At 37.9% G+C, this 24,000-nt stretch overlaps 1 protein-coding gene across 1 annotated transcript; it reads left to right on the top strand.

The window, feature by feature from the left end:
- Window positions 1–23,252, top strand: muc15 (mucin 15, cell surface associated). Its single transcript, XM_057837552.1, has 4 exons — window positions 1–103; window positions 2,823–3,656; window positions 14,440–14,610; window positions 18,973–23,252. The coding sequence occupies exons 2-4, from the start codon at window positions 2,828–2,830 to the stop codon at window positions 19,092–19,094; spliced, it is 1,122 nt and encodes a 373-aa protein (XP_057693535.1). The 5' UTR covers window positions 1–103; window positions 2,823–2,827; the 3' UTR covers window positions 19,095–23,252.
- The last annotated feature ends 748 nt before the right edge of the window (window positions 23,253–24,000 follow it).

The raw sequence follows: 24,000 nt of genomic DNA, 5'->3' as shown, positions 1-24,000 counted from the left end.
CACTCTTCTCGCCGGGTGAGAACTGAAACATTCAGGTTGTTCACTCTGCGAAAACACTTCTTGCTTGAGTTCCTGCTCTTCTCTGACATAGCCTGAGAATAAGGTAAGGGTTGACTGCTGGATGCGTAATCATCAGGCTGATTTGTTTAAATGAATTTTCAAAACATCCTCATCATACAGTACATAGACATTTTAGTACTACGTATAGTACAGCAACATAAATCACACTGTGCAGTGTGAAAATTGCTTTTCAGTTTTTATTTTTTAAATTATTTTTGCATTTGCAATTTAAGGGTTTTTGTGAGAAAGCTCGGATATGCACTGAGAAGCATGGCATGGTACTTAATGAAGCTATCCAGTCACAGTAGGAAAAACATATCGTTGGAATAGAGAAATGCTTTGAAGGAATAATTTAATACTGCGACAACAATCAAACTATTGGTGTGCTTACCGGTACATTTTTTATATTGTACAGAAGTTTGTGAACGTAGATTCAAAAAGTAAAACGGTCAAATGGCATTACAGCTGAATAGCACATGTGCCTCTTATTTTTGTGCTACATTTTCGCAGAGAAAGATTTAGGGATACACTCTACAATATATTGGGGTTTAACGCAGATTATACATCTCTGTAACATATACATATGCTTGGTAGGTAACTAAATGATACAACCATTACATGTTATAAATATATGGTATTATCTATGATTCTGACTGTAACAAATATAGAATTGAGTAATTGATTACTGGACACAACTAGGATTTGATCAACTCTAGTGGGCCTTTCCCCACTGAGATTAATGATGTAATAAGGGTTGAAACACCACATGGTCTTGAGGTACACTATTAAGGATGTGTCCAGACAATTTGCACACTTCTTTAGGGACTTTAATTATATAACAGTTTTGTTACTTAGTTTTTTGTTAACAATTTCTACATTTAACTTTTTTTTGTTGGGTGGTGGTGGTGAGGGGGTCACTTCTTCTTGCTTTGGTTACACGTTTGGGACGTTGTGAGACGTCTTAGCTCAGTGTGATGGCCTGTGCCTTGCCTTTGGCTCCCTACATCAACTGCCATACTGATGGACAGGGGTTCCATTGAAATAGCTAGAGATAGATACTAGTCAGGTGGGATAGGCACCATCTCATTCCTTACTCTTATGAGAACAATAGCGTTACAGAAAATGGATGGAAAAAAGTGATGAAACACAACCCCACGACGTCACGTAAATCCCCATCCTGACAACAAAAGGCTGGTGACTTTGAAACCAGTTCTAACTGACATTACATGTGAATTGTGCCTCATTACAGCAAATACCTGTTTGAACCATCTCCTTCTCTGAAATTCAGAATTCCACTGTTTTTAAAGCATTATATTTTCAACAAAAACTTGAAAATAAGAATAATAGTTGGCAATGTTGGGTCATGTAGTTGTAGTACAGTGGTGTGCAGTCGCGGTTCTAGTCCAAATGATTTCCAGTGCGAGACGTTTCGATGGCACCCCCATATTATTCATATTATATCATTATACTATATTATTATTTATACACATCAGTGGTCTATATTTAATAGGGCCCCAGGAGTTTATCTTGAGTAGTTGTGCTTACAGGTTCAGCATATTTACATGGTGAGTGTGTCTATGAGACTACAAAGTCCTGGCACAGAGGGAGATTTTATGCACTACACTAGAGGAGGCCTGCGGGGTTGAACATCTTTTCATCAGGCAGCCCACTAAGTGCCAATGGTCAGAGGCAAAATATACAGCAGAGGGTTGTAGGACACTTAGAGCCAGCGGGGCATACATTTCACCGCTGGTAAAAAATACAGGTGGAGCTTTAAATGTGTCTTCACATAATAGCAGACTTAAAAATAGATTCATTTAACATTTGATTTTCAAAACATGATATTTTGAAGCCTGGAAATGGAATGCAGACACACCAGTCTGGTTCCACCTCCAATGCATGCAGCTTGAGGCTTGGCAATACATTGGTGAAATATAAAAGGCAAACATTGTCAGGATAATGATTAGTCAAGTTTTTATTTGTCTAGACTTTAATCACCATTGAGTCCCAAACGGCTTCACAGTCCCACAGTCCACTAAAATCAACAACATTGCCTCGACTAGACTTCCCATCTGGGCAAGGACAACACTAGGAAAACCCTTTAAAATCATCTTAAAAATTGTGGGAATGCAATTGGCTGGTGATTAGTTAGAAGTTGTCACTTTCTTTTTCAACTTGTTAGAAATCCCTTGAGATGACACATCCTGCTTGCAGTGGGGTGCCACTTTGCGTTGTTGCCAAAATCAACTGGGATAAGCACCAACTGGTGTGCAACCCTAATGATGAAAAGCATTGTAGAAAACTGTTATAAGTATGCATAGGACTGATCTATGAGTACAATGTGATAACTACATTATCAGAGGCTAGATGGTGTTTATTAGACATATTACTAAATGTGATTTAAGAGAATACATCTTCTGTGTATTTCACAAGTTTTGGTATTTTCTTTTTTTAATTTTAAGCACATTTTAGCAGCTCAATTGTGCTTTGAGGATCCATTAGCAATCCACCACTTGATATTTAGAGATGTGAAGAACCTAAGTAACTCATGAAATAAGTAAAACTGTATCATCTCTCTGGCAACAAACTGTATGCTTATTTTGCATTTCTGTAAGTATGTTATTTCACAAAAGATTTATAGTCCGTTTGTAAATGAGTATTAACAAGTGATACTGCCCTAATACAAATACACAGTTTTTTTCTTTGAACCTATTCTAACTGAAAGTGATGTGGATTTCTCTGTCTCTTTCTCTTTCATAAAGAATAAATGGAACGAACTTTCAGCATCACAATACTCCTGCTGTTATTGGTTCATACGTTTGACTTGGTATTACTCCAAAATGCAACGGCTCCTCCAAACCACACATTTGATCCAAGTTGGTTGCGTGAGCAAAACCTCCTTGCTGAAGAGGGAGGAGAAAATGGACAGGAAGGTGACGTGTCTGGTATGGAAACAAGCAATGACTTAAACACCTTCTTACATAACGAAGATGATAACGTGGACAGTCGAGAGAAGAGTGAAAATAAAACGGCAGAGGATCCGCAGGTTGCCATAACTACCAAGCCTCCCACATCTCCAAATGCCACAACAGTGCAACTTGAACTGTCAGATGGGAAGACCAACATTACAAACACAGAATCAAAACAAAACAATATCACCCAAAATGGGAAAGAGTTTATCAATTCAACAACACTTCCAGCAACCCCAGATCTTGGTCTGTTGGATCAAAACTCGACCATATCCCCTGATCCTTCCAATGACAAACATTCAGACAACAGCACCACCTCGGCACCATGGATCCTTAACTCAAATGAGAACACAACAACAGCAGCAGCAGCAGCAGCAATACCAGCAACAGCAAACACAACATCACCATCACGGAATAATACAGAGTCAACCAATGTAACAGAATTAAACGACATAACTATTGGGACAACAGCAGCAGCAGCAACAGATTTTAGCACAACAGCTCCAAAATCCTCATCACCAAACCTGTTATCTCCTGAAACCACCAGTGTGGCAACTATGGCTCCTGAAACACCTGCAGGCAACTTGACAGATAAACAGGCATCCTCAGGGAGCAGCTCAGAGAGAGGTAGAGTTGCATGTTTTCCTGCCAAAGTATAGTTGCTTGTTAACTACCTGAACCCTAAAAATCATTCTGCTTTGTTTTTAAGATTTATATTATATTCAAAAGTCAAGTTGGCATTGAATTAAACTGTACAGTCCACATTCAATTCTGCACTCAGACCCATGTCTTGGAGAACTTAGCTATTTTACAATTTCAATGTTTATGACACATGAACTTTTGTCCAAACACAAACTGCATTTGAGGTTACTGACAAAATAAAAATATGACCCTAGATCGAGTAGAAAAAAAAAAAAAAAAAAAGACCCACTTGTGGGTGTAGCTATACACACACACAAAAAATGACTCTGTTAGGTTGCAAAGTTCACCAAAAGACAATGTGCATTTTCAGCAAGAACACATTATGTTTCCAAGGTGAGCATGATTAAATAATGCAGTCCATACATAAACATGAACAATGAATGAGTAGCTAGATCAGATCATGTTGATGCAACATAATGTTAACGTGCCTTTCCAACCAATTGCAATAGTCTTGTCATTTCTCGCGAGATTTAAAAGTAGGGTTGCCAACTCCCTGAAAAAATAAATGACACCTCATTGGTACAGCCAATCACCATTTAATTATCATTTTGTTTGTGAAAAGTGATTTTTTTTATTACATGGTGCTTTGCAAGGCAAAGTTTAAATATCAAAATGACCGGAATTCCATTCATTTTTAATGGCAAGCATTTTCCCTTCATTTTCAATGACAGGAAAACATAGGTGGTTGTGATTTTTGACCACTTGCCATTACAGCCCATTGACATTGAACTGGCGCCTAAGTAAGTCAATACCACTGACAGCTATGTGCATCCATGCCATCGACTATCATGAATGTCGCTACTATTGATGCCAATGTACTGGATTCCATTGAGGCATATATAAATTGATGCCATTGATGGCCATTTAAGTTAAAATTAGGGCTGTGAAACGATTAAAATTTTGAATCGAGTTAATCACAGCTTAGAAATGAATTAATCGTAATTAATCGCAATTCAAACCATCGCTAAAATATGCCATATTTTTCTGTAAATTATTGTTGGAATGGAAAGATAAGACAAGACGGATATATACATTCAACATACTGTACATAAGTACTGTATTTGTTTATTATAACAATAAATCCACAAGATGGCATTCACATTATTAACATTTTTTCTGTGAAAGGGATCCACGGATAGATTCTTAAAGGATAAATGTGAGTTTATATATTGTGACTACTGTGAATTTGTTGAGCTTTCAGTAATTGATACTGTAGTGAATTAACTGTTCTGCCCAAATGCATAATGGGAAGTGGGACAACCATGACTGTGTGTGGTGGCTGCAAATGCTATATCTTCTCTGCGTTGTGGACAATGCAGGGTGTTAAGAAAAAGATCAACTCCTGTCATTTGTTCCCCACGTCGCTTGCTTCAATAGTTATAATTGTTGTGGAAAAGATGTCAAAGCTTTTGGCAATTAAAAGCACGGTCCAAATGAATGACGGTATCCACTCCACTCACTTGTCACTGCCTCTTAGGTCTGTATATACGTAAAACGGCGCCATAGTAGTCTGTTTGCGGCAATGCGTGAGTGGGTCGTTCCGTGCATGCGTTAAATATTTTAATGTGATTAATGTGATTAATTAAAAAAATTAATTACCGCCCATTTACACGATAAATTTGACAGCCCTAGTTGTGCCTTATGTTGGCTCAACATGTGTGCTTTATGTTAAAAGAACACAATTGCTAAATACTGAAGGAAAGTAATCTAATCAGGTGCAAATTATGTATTTCTTTAATGTCGGTTCAACATGTTTTTTGGGGTGAACAGGAGTGCCTTATGTTGGCTAAACAAGAGTGCGTTATGTTCGCTCAACATGAGGGCCGAATGTTGGCTAGACATGTGTGCTTTATGTTAAAAAGGCACAATTGCTAAATGCTGAAGGAAAGCAATATTATCAGGTGCAAATTCTTTCCATAATTTTTTATGTCAGTTCAACACCCCATTTTTTTTTTGAGTGAGTAGTTCATATTTTGTGTTTGTAGCAACAATATTTTTGTTGTTGCTGCATAAGGAGGCAGTTCTATTATTTTGGTTTTGTAACAGTCTGAAGCAGGACAAGGGAAATTTACCAGTAATATAATCCACAAAAGACCAGTTTTAGGTTAGCATTTTAACAGAAACTCAAAACTCATTGTATAAAACGATACAGTAGATATCACCATTGCTTATTTAGTTGCTCCTCCCCAACTCCTCAACCTACATCAATTTAGATTTCCACAGGCTGAGGACAAACAACCCTTCTCTCTAAAGAAAAAAAGCTTCGGGTTAGGTTTCAAGTTCTTACGTTGTCTGAAGGGTTCTTTTATAACCTTGTACCAAATAGGTACAATGTTCCACTGTTTTAATGGAAAAAGAAAAAAAAAAAACAACCAAAGAGCTAGAATGATACCTGCCGTGTCTTTACATAGGTGTACAAAACCACTTTAAATACAGTATTTAAAGACATTCTAGTATATATATTGACAATGAAAAAAGCCCACAAATTAATAGTGTTTAAAATGGTTATTGTTGAATTTTGACCGAAATACAATGTGGATACATGCAGTGTTTAGTCAGAAGTGGGTAGTAGTAACACGTTACATGTACTCCATTACATTTACTTGAGTAAGTTGTTGAAAAAAATGTACTTTTAAGAGTACTTTTACCACGCGTACTTTTAACTTTTACTTGAGTAGACTTGTGAAGACGAAACGCTATTCTTACTCCGCTACTATGGGCTACACTGGAGTTGTTACATTTTTCCATTCCATGTTATTCTACAAATTAGATTTGACTTACTTTTGCCAGAGATGCTGACAGTGGCTCTACCAGTTTCACCAATGAGATGTCGCAGCAATAATCACATGACTCCATTATATAAATCAGATGCACCAATACAGTCAAAAGTCATATCATCACGCCGACCTCTTAAATTGCGTGGCATCTCCAAAGCGTTGTTGAAATTAAACCATGTGACATAGAGTCAACCTTACTCGAAAGCGCGGATTTGTTTGAACCTTTCTCCCAGTTTTTATTTGGCAGCGATTTATTTAACACCGATAGTCTTGTTTTCAATTCATGGTGGGAAATGTTTTTTCTCCACTAGAGGACATGCTTGCTCCTTGGAAAGGTAATATTTTATTTTTCTAGATTGAATGAGATTTTTTTTTTTGGGGTCTAATATATCATGGAATAGGTTAGGTACAATATAATAATGACAGTTCATATAGATTATGTTGTGCTGTGACCATTGTTTAAAAAATATCATACTGTAAGCAGTTACTCACAAAGTTACTCATTACTTGACTATTCTTTATAACTTTTTTTTTTTTTTTTTTTTTTAAACATTTTTACTTGTACTTGAGTGAATTTTTAGATCACTACTTAAAAATATTTTGATTAAAATTTTTGGGTACTCTACCCACCTCTGTGTTTAGTCCAGTACAACAAATAAATTCTTCCTGTCAAATTTAGTGGGTGCAATTTACTGGCATGTGTGCCTTATAGTCCAAAAAACGATTTATAGTGCATGAAAGTGGAAAAGGTAACTATGAGCCTTCATATGTATAGGTACTCAAAGTGCTTTGACACTTTCTCCTCATTCACGTACTCATATCGCTGCAGAAGTGCCGATCGGTAACTTGCTTACTTTACCATCATCACTGTGGTGGGGAATGAACCCCAAACCTTTGGGTTGGGTAATTAGAATAATCAATGGGGCAAATGCTTTTGAGTGCAGGGCATTTTTAAAATCCTGTTTTTCTTTCTGGTAAATTGCATACAATATGGACAATTTCAAATAAAATCAAGGTTAATCACATAATGGGATTCACATTCAGTATAACACAATATACTTTGAGGTTTATACAGTGGGGCAAATAAGTATTTAGTCAACCACTAATTGTGCAAGTTCTCCCACTTGAAAATATTAGAGGCCTGTAATTGTCAACATGGGTAAACCTCAACCATGAGAGACAGAATGTGAAAAAAAAAAAAAAAACGAAAATCAAATTGTTTGATTTTTAAAGAATTTATTCTCAAATCATGGTGGAAAATAAGTATTTGGTCAATACCAAAAGTTCATCTCAATACTTTGTTATGTACGCTTTGTTGGCAATAACGGAGGCCAAAGGTTTTCTGTAACTCTTCACAAGCTTTCCACACACTGTTGCTGGTATTTTGGCCCATTCCTCCATGCGGATCTCCTCTAGAGCAGTGATGTTTTGGGGCTGTCGTTCAGCAACACAAACTTTCAACTCTCTCCACAGATTTTCTAACGGGTTGAGATCTGGAGACTGGCTAGGCCACTCCAGGACTTTGAAATGCTTCTTACGAAGCCACTCCTTTGTTGCCCTGGCTGTGTGTTTGGGATCATTGTCATGCTGAAAGACCCAGCCACGTCTCATCTTCGATGCCCTTGCTGATGGAAGGAGATTTTCACTCAAAATCTCTCGATACATGGCCCTATTCATTCTTTCCTTTACACAGATCAGTCGTCCTGGTCCCTTTGCAGAAAACAGCCCCAAAGCATGATGTTTCCACCCCCATGCTTCACAGTGGGTATGGTGTTCTTCAGGTGCAATTCAGTATTCTTTCTCCTCCAAGCACAAGAACCTGTGTTTTTACCAATAAGTTCTATTTTCCTTTCATCTGACCATAACACATTCTCCCAGTCCTCTTCTGGATCATCCAAATGCTATCTGGCGAACCACAGACGGGCCTGGACGTGTACTGGATTCAGCAGGGGGAAACGTCTGGCAGTGCAGGATTTGAGTCCCTGGTGGTGCATTGTGTTACTGATAGTATTCTTTGTTACTGTGGTCCCAGCCGTCTGTAGGTCATTCACTAGGTCCCCCCGTGTGGTTCTGGTATTTTTGCTCACCGTTCTTGTTATCATTTTGACGCCACGGGGTGAGATCTTGCATGGAGCCCCAGATCGAGAGAGATTATCAGTGGTCTTGTATGTCTTCCATTTTTAATAATTGCTCCCACAGTTGATTTCTTTACACCAAGCGTTTTATCTATTGCAGATTCAGTCTTCCCAATTTGTTGCAGGTATACAATTTTGTCTCTGGTGTCCTTTGACAGCTCTTTGGTCTTGGCCATAAAGGAGTTTGGAGTGTGACTTTTGGACATGTGTCTCTTATACCGATAATGAGTTAAAACAGGTGCCATTAATACAGGTAACGAGTGGAGCCTCGTTAGACCTCGGTAGACCTTGTTAAAAGAAGTTAGACCTCTTTGACAGCCAGAAATCTTGCTTGTTTGTAGGTGACCAAATACTTATTTTCCACTCTAATTTGGAAATAAATTCTTTAAAAATCAAATAATGTGATTTTCTGTTTTTTTCCCCACATTCTGTCTCTCATGGTTGAGGTTTACCCATGTTGACAATTACAGGCCTCTTTAATCTTTTTAAGTAGGAGAACTTGCACAATTGTTGGTTGACTAAATACTTTGTATTTGCCCCACTGTAGGTATCCACGGATAGAAAGACTAGTAGTACTTAAAAGATACATAAACGTTATTATGAGTTAAAATAATTTGATATTGAAACCCCTCTTGATGTTTTCGTTTTTATACAATTTGTAAAATTAGTTTAACTAATAGGTCGACATTGTTGTTGACGTCGCAGGGCGGTGACGGCACATGATTAGCTGCGGGTCTATGTTCCTGGGAGACGTTGAGCTTCTGTAGGGCATTCACTCAGTTAGCTCGGGTATTACATAGGGGTGTGTTAAGTCTTTTGTGCTTAGATGTCAGGGATGGATATATTTCAATCATTGGTTGCCATTGATGTCGAAAGTAGGTAACGATTATTCACTGCCAGCCCCTCCCAGTTGAAATAAATTGGACGTCAATTCAAGGGAACCAAGGATAGACAGACTTGTGATTCTTAAAAGATGAATGTTATCATGAGTTAAAATAATTTGATATTAAAACCCCTCGATTTTTTCATTTTTATACAGTTTGTAAAATTTGTTTAACTAGTAGGTCGCCATTGTTGTTGTGTAGCATATGACTATGATTAACATGTCATCTGTTCAACTCTTTCATTTCGAACCGGAGAGGAACATTAATGAGCCTGATAGCCCTGTCGATATTTCACAAAATGAGCAGCAATAGCAAAATGAACAGGAAAGACAGGACGAGACGACAGTAGACAAAACCGGTGCTCTGCCAAAATGTCCTAAACCGACAAAATGTCCGACAAGAGGCGGATTTGACACCCAAATTACTACCGTGCGCTTTCAGCTTGTTTTATTTAGATGCATACAAACAGAATATACTAAAGATGCCTTAAGAAAATACTTCAACGTAGTAATATCAAATTAGGGTGGTATAAATGTGCTATGTGACTAATGTGGTCAACAGATCAACAATCTGCTTTAAAGATAATACAAGAAAACACTTTGCCTAAAAGTATGAGAGGGAAACACATGCAAAAAGTATTTTGAGGCATTGAAAAGGTAATGAAAGACTCAATGAAAACACAAATCGTAGGTACTCGACGCTTTTAACTGAAGAGCGCATGTGTTGGATGTCTCGCCGCGTAGAAAGAATTGCAGTAACTTGGTAGTATTAGTTGAGTGTCAGTGACAATCTACATAATCACCCCAAGCGTCCATAAAACATGGCGCCCTCCGTAGATCAAAACATGTACTCAATATTATACAATTTTAAATCAATCGCAATATTTTATACGTTTGTAATAACATATTTTAGTAAAAGAGAACAATTGTTGCTTATTAGCGCCTACAAGTCTTTAAGTCCGAGGTTCCCTTTAAAGTGCTATAAACCGTCCGATTAAACGGAACACCACAGGTTGATGCCTTCAGGGAAGTAGTCTTCTTTGGACATTTCCGTGTGGGTTTATGCACATAATTGTTGTCCAGACAGATAGTGACTAAACTGTTGCGAAATCACGTTTGCACTACGGTTAAAGATTTTAGTGTCAATACAAAGTGTGTCAGGAATGATTTCGCAAATCAAAATTCACACCAATGTTTGATCTATTCGTCTAGTCTGTAGATTAAAGATTGCTCAGCCTGGACCAAAGTGGTTAATTGGCAAGCAGATTTTCACTTTAAGAATGCATCACTGTGGGGGCACACATCCAGTCCCTGGCCTGTACCTAAATGCCAAGCCTAAATGCAAAGGGTTGCATCAGAAAGGGCATCCGACATAAAACCTTGCCAAACAATTATGCGCATTCATCCTAATAATTTCTTATCCGATTGGTCACGGCTCAGTTGATGGAACTCCTACCATTGGTGCCATTAGCCAACATGGGCCCAGTGGAAATATAGCTATTGTGGGTAAAAGTCAAATGAGCGGAGGAAGGTAAAGTATATCCATAGAGAGAGAGAGATAGGATGCCTTAAACATAATGTAATGGCTTAATATTGGGACTATGACAAGAAAATATCTGTGAAGTTTACTCAAATATTCCATATAAATTTAACATGTTAAGGGTGGCACCGACGTATCTTCATACACACATACAGTATACATATAGTAAGATTTTATGTTCAGTCAATGTTGCTGTAGGTAAACTGACGTAACAATGGCTTAGCACAATATAGACAGACTGAGTGAGAGCTCAGGCACGTTTGTATAATTGGAAATCCCGATAAAAGCAAATCGTGTACAAACCAACGAACGCAGCTCTTCTGATGAGAAGGATGCGTGTTAGGGGCTTTTAAAAAAGATGGTCAGAAGGGGGAGCTTTCAGATCACTACAGTTTAAGCTATTCACAGCAACAGACTAGAATATGTGGTATGTCTTATCTTCCAGTGAGACTGCATCAGGAATCAGTTCTAAACACTTACTATTTGCAATGGTGATGGATAAGCAGACATGAGTTTAGACTGAAATCCCCAAAGACCATGATATGTTTGCAGGTGATAATGTGATCACCAGTAGAGGGAAGAAAGCGGCAGAGATGCATTGGAAAGTAAGAAATGAAGATTAGCCAAAAAGACACAATAGGTGTGCACAAATTAGGTGGAGGACCAAGAATGACACTATTCAGGGAGAAGAGCTTGGAAGGGTGTAGTACTTTATACCATTTGATCAAATCACATTCCTCGTATGATAGAAGTCGCCGTAATGATGAAGGGAAAGGTTCATGAGACAGGTAACCAGGTTGGATTTGATTATAAATGAGCTCATCAGAGTGAAAGCCAAGGTTAGATGTTTTTTAAGACAAGGTTGAGCAAGACGACTTTGATGGCGATGGACATGATCAGAGGAGAGATAGTGGGTGTGTTGGTGGAAGGACAATGTGGATGGAGCTGCCAGACATGAGAGCTAGAGGAAAACCTAGGAAGGGGTTGACTGACATAATGAGTAATGTATATGTGGTAGGTTCAATTCAAGGTGGACCCGCCTTCTGTCCATAGTTGGCTAGGATAGGCTCCAGCACCCCTTAAATCTTCAAGACCCTCGTAAATATGAGCAGCAGAGAAGATGAATGGGTAACACTTTACAATAAGGGTCCCTTAATACTAGAAGTCCCGGAGAATTCTTGTACTCCTAATAGTCCCAAGCAATGGCTGATATGGCCTCTACCCCGGAAAAACCCGGAGGTGGCCAAAATGACCCAAGTGCTTTTAAATTGTAAAGTCGTTGTCCGACAGACAAGAGCCATTCATATATGGGAATATTAGGAGTATTTGTCTTGTGGAAAGGCCGATTTGGCCTTTGCTGGGTTTTCTAGTTTAACATTAGTTAATGCATTTTTAGACAATATCTAATGTTTAAGTAACATTACTATAATTAATATAATTGCATATCTAACATTTATTAATATATTAATTAACATGAGTTAATGCATTAGTTAGTGCATTGGTTAATGCTTAACCAGACAGTAAGTAATAGTTTGGTAAAATTAAAAAAAATATATAGGCCTATATAGGGTTAGGGTTTAGGATTTATGGTAAGGTTTGTTAACTTAAGCATTTATAATTTCTTAGTTAAGAGACACATGTGCTACACTTTACAATAAGAGTCCAAAAAGCATTCAGTAATGGTTAATAAAGGTTAAGCGGGGGAAACTTAAGCATTTATAATTTCTTAGTTAAGAGACACATGTGCTACATTTTACAACAAGGGTCCAAAAAGCATTCAATAATGGTTAATAAATGTTAAGAGGGGGGAACTTAAGCATTTTTAATTTCTCAGTTAAGGGATACGTGTGCTTCACTTTACAATAAGGGTCCAAAAAACATTCAGTTATGGTTAATTAAGCTTAAGTAATACTTATGACGTTTACGTTCACGTGAAATAATACCATACTTAAGGTTAGGTTATAATATAAATAATACATTACTTAACATTAATTCACATATACATTAGAGCATTAATAAATAGTTATTAATGTATACTGGTACTAGTAAGTGATTTTTATTTTAAAATGAGAAACATTGCTCTGTGAGTCCTTGGGTGCTGCTAACCTAACCTCAAGTATGGTATTATTTCACGTGAATGTACCTCATATGTATTACTTAACTTTAATTAACCATTACTGAATATTTTTTGGACCCTTATTGTAAAGTGTAGCACATGTGTCCCTTAACTAAAAAATTATAAATGCTTAAGTTTCCCCCGCTTAACCTTTATTAACCATTACTGAATGCTTTTTGGACTCTTATTGTAAAGTGTAGCACATGTGTCCCTTAACTAAAAAATTATAAATGCTTAAGTTTCCCCCGCTTAACCTTTATTAACCACTACTGAATGCTTTTTGGACTTTTATTGTAAAGTGTAGCACATGTGTCCCTTAACTAAGAAATTATATATGCTAAGTTAACAAACCCTAAACCCAAACCCCTAACCCTATATAGGCCTATATTTATTTTTAATTTTACCAAACCATTAGGCTACTGTCTGGTTATGCATTAACTAATGCATTAGCTAATGCATTAACTCATGTTAATTAATGTTAATACATGTTAGAAAAGCAATTTTATTAATTATTGGAATGTTACTTAAACATTAGTTATTGTCTAAAAATGCATTAACTATTAATAATTAAGGGACCCTTATTTTAAAGTGTTACGGATGAATGAATGAATGAATGAATGAATTATTTAGAAAACGTACTGGTTAAATAACTCAACATTTTTTAAATTTGGGAGCAAGAAAAAAAAAAAATGAAATCAGTAATTTAATGAAACCATTTTTATTATCATTTCCCCATGTGAATGATTTCTTTCTATTACTACAGGGGGGTAGGTAAAGCAATATCTTAATTATTATATGTATTATGATTCTCAGCAAAATAATTTACATTGAATGAATAACATAATGATATTCATCAGACTTCACCGCAGGTGGCGTTGGATTGATTCTCACTCAAGGGCAGTGTGATTGTGAGTTTGAATAGTCGTTTGTCTCTGTGATGTGCCCTGCAACTGGCTGCCGATCAGTTTAAAGTGCTGTCCGCCTTACGTCCGAAGTCGACTGAGATTGGCTCCAGCACCCAGCGACCCTGACACGGATAAGCAGTGTTGAAAATGGATGGATGGACAAGATGGTCACTTGTGTTTGTTTGTGAGCAGCATGAATGAGCATGAGTTTATTATTCAGAATACGTAGATAGGATGATGGGAGTCCACTGCAGATGTCGTTCAGTGGTGAATCTTCAAAGCATGTTAGACAAAATGACACACAAAAAAAATTCTTCCTTTCTAACTCGTCATTCTCTATCTTTTAATAAAGGTTTGACATCTGAGACCAGCAGGAACAAACGGAATGAAGCATGGGGGGCTGTATTGGGAACGGCTATGGTAGTGTCCATTGTAGGACTGGCGACATACATCATCTTGAAAAGGAGACACATGAAAGGTTTCTCACACAGGAAACTTGTTGAGGTTTTCCCCTCTGACCCAGGTAAGATAAATAATATTCTACTGACCTTTGGGGGAAAATTCAAGTGTCACAGTAGCAAATATTACACAGAAGAGTTTGTTTATTTGTTATTTTTTAGAATAATAATAATAATTGGCTTGGCAAACAATTCAGGGTGTGCCCTGCCTACTGCCCATAGTTGGCTGGGATTGGCTTCAGCACCACCGCGACCCTTGTGAGGATAAGCAGCTCGGAAGATGAATAAATGAATAATAATAAAAATCTTTAGAAAGGAACAGATATACAATATACTGTGTCTTTTTTAGGATAAAGTGTTTACTTGTTTTTTAACTGTGTCTTTTTGTAGGATAAAGTGACAACATTTGTTGTTGTTTTTATCCTCATCCGCAAATACTGTAAAAACAAAGTAGCTACTGAAAACTAAACTGCCATTGTACAGGCTGATGGTGGGGGGCACAGAGTATGTTGGCTGGTCGTAACACAATCAGTTTTGTTATAGACTTAATCGGAATAAGTGTCTGACAACGGGCAACGGCACATGCTCACAACCACAATGACAACAAAATTATAAATTATAAACATCATTTATAATTTAGGCTTATCTTCTTTAGAAAGATGTCCTCATTACAGTTTAATGGAATTTTGAAACTGGACCTGAAAACACACACACAAATTCACACGCAGGCAAACCTGTAATAAGCTCCCTTCAGCATTAGAATAGCAGCATGTATTGTACCATAGTAATTTACAATTTGTCAAATCCTTGCCATGTACTTATGCAAAAAATGTCAGTTAATAGAATTACGGTACTTGCCTAACCTTCCTGTCAAAGTCTAATAAATACTACGGACAGAATAGAAAAGAACAAAGGAACATGCTGTCCCGTTAAATCTGTGCAGTACCGGAATACATACAGTGGGGCAAATAAGTATTTAGTCAACCACTAATTGTTCAAGTTCTCCCACTTGAAAATATTAGAGAGGCCTGTAATTGTCAACATGGGTAAACCTCAACCATGAGAGACAGAATGTGGAAAAAACCCCCCAGAAAATCACATTGTTTGATTTTTAAAGAATTTATTTGCAAATCATGGTGGAAAATAAGTATTTGGTCAATACCAAAAGTTCATCTCAATACTTTGTTATGTACCCTTTGTTGGCAATAACGGAGGCCAAACATTTTCTGTAACTCTTCACAAGCTTTTCACACACTGTTGCTGGTATTTTGGCCCATTCCTCCATGCAGATCTCCTCTAGAGCAGTGATGTTTTGGGGCAGTCGTTCGGCAACACGGATACAACAATTTAGAAAAGATTCGCCCCAGTGTATTTTTTGAACAATGGCCCAAACTCGGTAGGGAGTCACTTGCCGGATGAGCAACCAGTTTTGGGCCAGAACTTGTCCAAAGTAGCAGACATTACATTAATACAGTATATATGGCCCAGATATGGCACACGTTAACCAATCTGGGCTAGATTTGTATCAAAACCATTTTCAGTATTAAATTTGGGGTCCGTTTTGTTCAATGTATCATACTGTAATGAGTTGATATTGCAAATTAAATTTGTCCATTAAAAGCAATGACAACACTTCTTTTCCATGCCATTTATTAATGCTAACATATTAATGCCGGTCTTCTGCATGTTCCAAGAACAAGAACAAAGCAGGGTGAGGCAGCATTTAGTTATTATGCTCCTCACCTCTGGAACAAGTTACTTGAACGTCTGAAGTATGCTCAAACTGTTAGCTCTTTTAAATCAGGGCTAAAAACGCTTTTGTTTAGCACTGCATATCCATAACTGGCTATATATTTCAATCTACCTGCTTTCTATTCCTCTTGTGCTTATCTCCATTGCTGATTTCAATTATTATTATTAGTAGTAGTTTTTGTTTTATTTTTATTTATTTATTTTTATTCTATTTGTGATTAAATGCGATCTTTTGTCTTGGTTTTTACGTTGTATTGATTTAAATGTGATTTTTACGATCTTCATGTGATGCACTTTGAATTGCCTTGTGTTGAATTGTGCTATATAAATAAATTTGCCTTGCCTAATGCACCATAACAATAAAACATTGTTTTTTCACAAAATATTTTATTTGGAACAAGCAACTCTACATTAATGACCCATTTTTTGACTATAAACAACATATTGTATTTGTTAAGGTTCTGGGGTAACGGGGGACAGAGGCAAACTGGCACGATGAGAGGGAGTGTCAGATAGTGTCCGAAGAATCCGGTGGGGAGTTTAGTGATAGAACAGGTAAAAGGGCAGGCAGGCGTTCTGGCAGGCAAGCAGTAAAGGATCTAGGGAACAAAAACAAAAATGAGCTCAGTATCAAGATTACAAGATTATTTGTTAGCCGAATGTCACGTAGGTGAGTTGTTGTTCTGGCGATGATGTGAGGCCTAGGACCAGTTTAAGTAAGCTGCTGACGATGATCAGCGGCACCTGGTCCTAGGCTCACCCATCTGTGTAATCAAGGCAGTGACACATATACACAAACACAAGGAGGAGGAGCTCAGTTTGAATAATAGTATTGTAACATTTTCAGCAACAGAGAGTAAATGCTTTCTCCTTCCATATGTTGTCATGCAACAAATTTTGAATTACTTAACTTGCAGACATTGCAGATCACTTGAATACTCTGGCCAGTTTATTAAAGCGTGCTTGAATAACTTATTTAACAGTCAAGTAGGGACTTCAAACCGTGATTATGACCTTAAATAAAGCACTTACCATAAAAGTTTTTGACGCCCAGTTGACGTGTCCTGAATCCTGAATGATATCCCGTTTAATGACGCAGCGCCCGCCTTAAGGGTGCACGTTGTTGTGACGTCACATGTCGGCCATTAAAATTCAGATTTTTAACACCTCCGGTCTGCACGGTCTGCCCTGGAACAGTGTGTAACCTATCATTTGGACTGTCAGATTGATGATCCCGGCCACATCTGGCATTCAGCAGACGTGATTGTTATCTGAATCTGGCGAGCTGACACCGGATCCGGTGCTCAGTCACCAGCTAGCAGTGGTTGGACTGTCAGATTTATGATTTCCGCTGCATCTAGCGCTCTGACGTTCAGCAAGTGTGATTGCTATGTGGATCTGGCGAACTGACGCTGGATCCGGCGCATAGTCACCTCCTATCGGGGTACATTTAGAGAAATCCAGTGTAGGGCTTTTGAAGACTTTTTAAAGGCCAGTGTATTCAATTTAAAGACCCAATAGTCACCAAATAAATGGCACATTATTTAAGTATAAAACATTTTGCAGGAAAACTAGGAACTTCATTTTGGAAGATCTCATTTAAGAAAAAAGGGACTTCAAACCGTGATTATGACCTTAAATAAAGCACTTACCATAAAAGTTTTTGACGCCCAGTTGACGTGTCCTGAATCCTGAATGATATCCCGTTTAATGACGCAGCGCCCGCCTTAAGGGTGCACGTTGTTGTGACGTCACATGTCGGCCATTAAAATTCAGATTTTTAACACCTCCGGTCTGCACGGTCTGCCCTGGAACAGTGTGTAACCTATCATTTGGACTGTCAGATTGATGATCCCGGCCACATCTGGCATTCAGCAGACGTGATTGTTATGTGAATCTGGCGAGCTGACACCGGATCCGGTGCTCAGTCACCAGCTAGCAGTGGTTGGACTGTCAGATTTATGATTTCCGCTGCATCTAGCGCTCTGACGTTCAGCAAGTGTGATTGCTATGTGGATCTGGCGAACTGACGCTGGATCCGGCGCATAGTCACCTCCTATCGGGGTACATTTAGAGAAATCCAGTGTAGGGCTTTTGAAGACTTTTTAAAGGCCAGTGTATTCAATTTAAAGACCCAATAGTCACCAAATAAATGGCACATTATTTAAGTATAAAACATTTTGCAGGAAAACTAGGAACTTCATTTTGGAAGATCTCATTTAAGAAAAAAGGGTCTGCAAACAGCATGTTGTCTATCTTTAAATTCTTGACATTTGCAACTTTAAACAAGGAGCATGGATCAAAAGAATATTACGTCGGTTCAGTTATAATCTAATGGATTAACTTCTTTAGTCCCAACAAGACAACTTGAAATATAGCTGCTTGCAAAGTATAATGTATAGTATACACCATTTTACCATCAATAGCAATAAACTCAATTGTGCACACAGGGTTCAATTTGAAATATTCAGCTGTACAACCCATTTACCTTTAACCTTCCAAGACAACTATGATCTCTGTTCAGTAAAAACATTCACCAGAAATGCAACTGATGAGATAACAAGCGATATCTTTGCAGTAAGAGTGCCTTCAGAAAATAATCTCCAGGCTTGTAATAGTTTTATTGTGCCGATATATAATCAACCCTTTTTTAAAAAAATGTGTTTTTTTTGTAGTTCTCCGACTGGACAACAGTGAACCCTTGGATCTAAACTTTGGTCATTCGGCTCACTACAACCTTGGAGTAAGAGATGACGACATTCAAATGTCCAACATTTCAGGGCGGCAAACAAAGTGACACACTAACCACCCTCTTGTGAGAAAAAACATTTGGGGAGAGGAGTTTGGGGAAGAATGGTGAATGACATTGCCACATTATTTTTTTGTTGGAAACATTTTATATCAACTGTATGCCACCAGGAACTTTAACAATTATTTGTCATGTTTGTATACCTGATGCCAAATCACACAAAACAACGATACAAACCATCGCACTTTTCCCTATGTACCCCAGCTTTTCGCCACATTCCAATAACGTGTGTTGGGTGAAATGAAGACCCTAAATTGTCTCTATGTGTAAATGAGCATGTGAATGGTTGTTTCTCTCATTTCCCTGTGATTGACTGTCCATCAAGTAGCCTGCATCATGGCCAAAGTCACATGGTAGAAGCTCCAGCTCCACCACATAGAAAATGGATAACAAATGTTATCCAAGGATTTAATAATGTAAAATAACGACCCTGGAAAATGGCTGCTTCTAAAACGTAGTATGAAAATTCAATATAAAAACTCATTTTATGGGTGGGAAAACTGAAAAACGTTCAACTGTTGTGTATCGTTATAACCAAAACCCAAGACTAGAACCTACACTCAAAGAAAGTCATATTCATTCACAGAGTGAGGTTGTGATATTCTATTAAGAAGTTATATATTTAGTTTGATGATAGCAGCAGCAGCAGCAGCAGCTATATTATCATTTCAAACCTCCTAAATTCAATGACCTCTACATGTCCAAACAGAGATATTACTTTTTTATAAAGTGGTGAGGGGCACCTCAGAGAGTTACGCAGAATTCACCTGCAGCATAACAAGCAGACATTGTGAAATGCACAGTAGTTTAAAACTGTTTTTTTCAGTTTCATTGTTATTCTTCTCATGAGCTTTCTTTGACTTTGAGTGACAACCTTCAGCAAGTATCTGTAATCTCAATATATTTTGCTATACGTGGGGAGAATAGTGGTTATTTTTTTAGTAGCATTTTAGCAAAATAATATTTTATATTTGTAAATGAACAAATAAAATCATATCGTCACTTTTTCTATATATATTTTTTTAATAAGATAGACTTGCACTCAATCACTGTGTTCTGATTTTGATTGATATGCACCACAGTTTGGTTAGAAGAGCAGGCCGTAACTCAAACGATGCATACCTTCTTTTGTAGTTAAATCCATTGGTGAAAGATAAGCTTTGTTCTAAAATCAGACGCCAATCAAAGATGCGCTTTATGCCACTGTAATGGGGTTATTAAAAATGCCGAGCATTCTGCACTGCGTATCAATGATTGATTGATTGAAGTTTTTTAATGCTTGTTGCCTGTCTTGATATTCCTATCCTGACTGCATGCTTATTTTTAGCTCCTCAGAAACCGTATGCATAATTTGCTTGCGTTTATGTATTTATGTTTCCATATTTTAAAACACAATCTTGAGTCAAAATACCCTGTCGTTGTTTCTAAGTGTTCTTACAAATGTTTAGTTTTCCTTTCAATTACAGACAATACACATACTGGGTCCCACAAAGCCAAACACCACCCCACCACCTCATCCATTACCGTTTGGGTTTCTATTTCGATAGTGTATAGAAAGATGGTCAGTGAAAAACAACAACACAAATGTCAGTATCTCAGAAATGATTGTGTTGGACTTCTTTGGAGGTACAGTAACTACTGTTCATGATAAAAGATACAACCGGGATTACAAAGTAAAAATTTGAAAATGGGAGTTGGATCATCTCTTTTGTCCATATTCTCTGATTTACATATAATTAAGATTTAACATGCATTACAGCAGTCGATCCTTTTTCAATATTTCTTATCATGTTCAGGGCTACAGGGAGTCTGAGGCTATCCCGACTGACCTCAACTGAAAGACAAAACCTGCAGTCAATCATGGGGCTTGTATAGTGACAGTCAACTATTCACATTTGCGTTAGCTGAATGAGAAGTGAACCCATACTGAGTTCATGGAAGTCAAGTTAGTCACCACACCTTTCACTGACAGTCAAGGTAATACCAAAAGAGAATCAATCATAATGTTGATGGATTTTGAAATATTTAATATTGCAATTATGCAAAGTGATCTACCCATCTACAGTATACAGAGTATGCTATATGGCTCTGACATTTTTTCCTCCGCTAAATCTTGACCTAATGTTAATCATACTCATGTTTTTTTTTTTTTTTCCAAATCATGACGATATCAACTGACCTTTGGAGAGCTATCTTTGAAATCTATAAGTTGCTCACAATTGACCTATACTAACGGGCACCTCTTAAAAGAACAAAAAAAAAAATAAAAATAAAAATGATTAATTATTCTTATCCATTGTACTCATATGGTAAATGGGCTAGTTTAGGATTATCCTCCTCCATGGTTAAATGGAAGTTACTTTTACCATTTCCCTTCATTCATGAGCTGATACTATATACGTACGATCCAGTTTGTCTTCCTTTTCCATTTTACTGCAATTTTTAGCCACAAAGAAGCTCAGCAGTCAAGAATGAACATGATCGCAGGTTGCAAAAGTCAATTAAATGGCACCACATCCCTGCTATGTTCATTTGAGGGTTTAGACAGATTCATTTTCTCTTCCAGCTGCAGACTCAAATCAATTTGGATGGAATTAAATGATTGATATCTAAATTGAGGTTATGTCAAACATTTCAATGTCTATATTCGATTTATTATTTTTTTGAAATACCTAGGACATAATAAACACAAATTTTATTTTTTAAAATAGATGAACCAACATTGCAGTTGTATACAGACACTAGAATCTCTAATAACCTCTAATACCCCTTTCCCACTGGCCAAAAAACCCATGTCAGCCCCCTAACAATCGGCTTTGGTGGCAGTGGGAAAGGTGCAGCGACCCGCCTCGACCCGTGTCAATCAACCCACCAAGCTACCCGCGTTAAAAATCACCTCGGCTCTGATCGTCATGCAGTGTGAAAGCAAAACCCCGGGTCAACAGTCAACACCCTAATCTACGTGGTGACGTAGACTCTTACGTGATGCGTCATAACAACGTGCCAGTCGCCTCCCATTTAACACGCCCCACAACCGTAGTTACGTCGATGCGCACAACAAAGCTAGTAGAAGAAGGAGCCAGTAGCATGTCCCAGCATTGGAAAGATGATGAGACCTGCCAGCTCCTTTCCATCCGTGGAGAAAGGAGGCTTCCATGTTGCTCTGCATTGTTTACTTCCTTGAACTGAATGAATTCGGTCGCACTTGTCGACGTGCATCTTAGCGTGCTGACGTCACGTAACCTTACGCACGGCTGAGGTGGGGTGTTAAACGGGTGGAGAAAAAAAAAAAAGCTTTTTTTTGTCAATGGGAAAGGTGCCAAATGCCAATTGCTAGTGGGTTGCATCGGCTTGGAAAAAACGCGCGTTGACCCACTAGTTTCAGTGGGAAAGGGGCATACAGTAATACTGGCATTAGCAGTGTTGGTAAAGTTAATTTTCTACATGAACTATTTCAAATTGAAATTCAAACATTTCAAAATGAACTGTTCAGTTTATAGTTCATAATTCAACATTTTGAAATCACACTCATGGTTCCAAAAAAATGAAGTTTTGTTATGTTCTTTCTTCGCCCCAATAATAGCTGCAAGCTTTTATTGACAGAGTCGATATAGAACCACAGACAGCAATTATTTTATACATTTTAGCACTGAATCTGTGTCAGATTGATCTTCATATTCAATTTAAAATCTGTGTCGTTACGGACCTATTTGTAAAATTCACTTAAATGTTGGTACTGGGCCGGTGTTCTGTCAGATTTTGCACCCCATCAGAAATTGCAACTTAGCGGTTCTGCACATGCGTGAAACGTTACAAATGGCTGTGAATGCAGCGATTCCAAAGTAAACACCAAAAATATTCTATAAAAAAAGGAATATGTACTTACGTTTGGTGATTGACACACATGAAGGAAAGTTATCCTCACACACAGCCTACCATGTGGCTGTGCTCAACTCAATTGCACACCGCTCTCTCACCGTTATTGTCTCCCCCATGTTATTAAGCATTTATTTACGCAATATTCATGTTGCACATGTACATTTGTGATGTAACTTGCTTATTTTGCACCTTTTGATGATATTGAGAGTCAAACTGAATGTAAAAGAATGCTTGTTCGCCACTATAAATAAAAGCTTTGGGAGTAAACACCGGGTAACGAGACCTGTCTCCCCTAGAGTATGTCCATGCAGTCGTATTTGCTAAAACAGCACAGCCGTGACAGGCAGCTTGGGTTGCCAGGTTGGATAGTTTCCCGCTATTAAGGTTTTATTTACATTTTTTTTTTAAAATAGTGTTTTTAGCCTATGGCTTTATCTGCAGTTTTGTCAGAAAAGCTCTAATTCTGAACTCATGAAAGAGGTTTTGAACGCCGCTCACATCCGCACTAATATGGAACTGTGAGAGCAGCAGAGCCTTGTGTCTCACTGCTGTGAGATCACATGTGTTCAGTGCATACATATTGTTATTAGTCTGTTCTGCGCCAAAGGAAGTGGTGTCATAGCTGCTCTTAAGCAATAGGGAATGGGACGTACTACGTCATTGTTTGGACCCGCCTCCATGCTGGCAATATAATTCACTTCCGGGCCGGCAGAGTCAATGCGGATTGTAACGTGTGGTAGTGCTAAGCTAACTCTTTCGGTGTTTTAGAAAGAAAATATGGGTGCTTATTGTTGCGTTACCGGGTGCAACAGCGTCTCCTACGACAAAAAAAGGGGTTAGGAAAAATGGACTCACTTTTCACCGTTTTCCTGCATGGAGGCCCAAATATCAGATCACGAAGGTACGACGGATGGCTGGATTGCAGCGGTTCGTCGGAAAAGCATTTCTATGATCATATTTCTGCTGGAATGAGAGTGTATTCCCCTCATCTCTACTCTTGTAAGTTGAACGATTT

This window comes from Corythoichthys intestinalis, chromosome 1 (genome assembly GCF_030265065.1).
Source record: "Corythoichthys intestinalis isolate RoL2023-P3 chromosome 1, ASM3026506v1, whole genome shotgun sequence".
NCBI classification, from domain to species: domain Eukaryota; kingdom Metazoa; phylum Chordata; class Actinopteri; order Syngnathiformes; family Syngnathidae; genus Corythoichthys; species Corythoichthys intestinalis.
This window is presented reverse-complemented; position numbering and strand designations above follow the sequence as displayed.

Bases quoted from the DNA above. Each gene is read 5' to 3' on its own strand.
- muc15 (XM_057837552.1), top strand. From the start codon at position 2,828: ATGGAACGAACTTTCAGCATCACAATACTCCTGCTGTTATTGGTTCAT. The intron at 3,657-14,439 runs GTAGAGTTGCAT...CTTTTAATAAAG, and splicing joins AGGGAGCAGCTCAGAGAGAG to GTTTGACATCTGAGACCAGC. The intron at 14,611-18,972 runs GTAAGATAAATA...TTTTTTTTGTAG, and splicing joins GGTTTTCCCCTCTGACCCAG to TTCTCCGACTGGACAACAGT.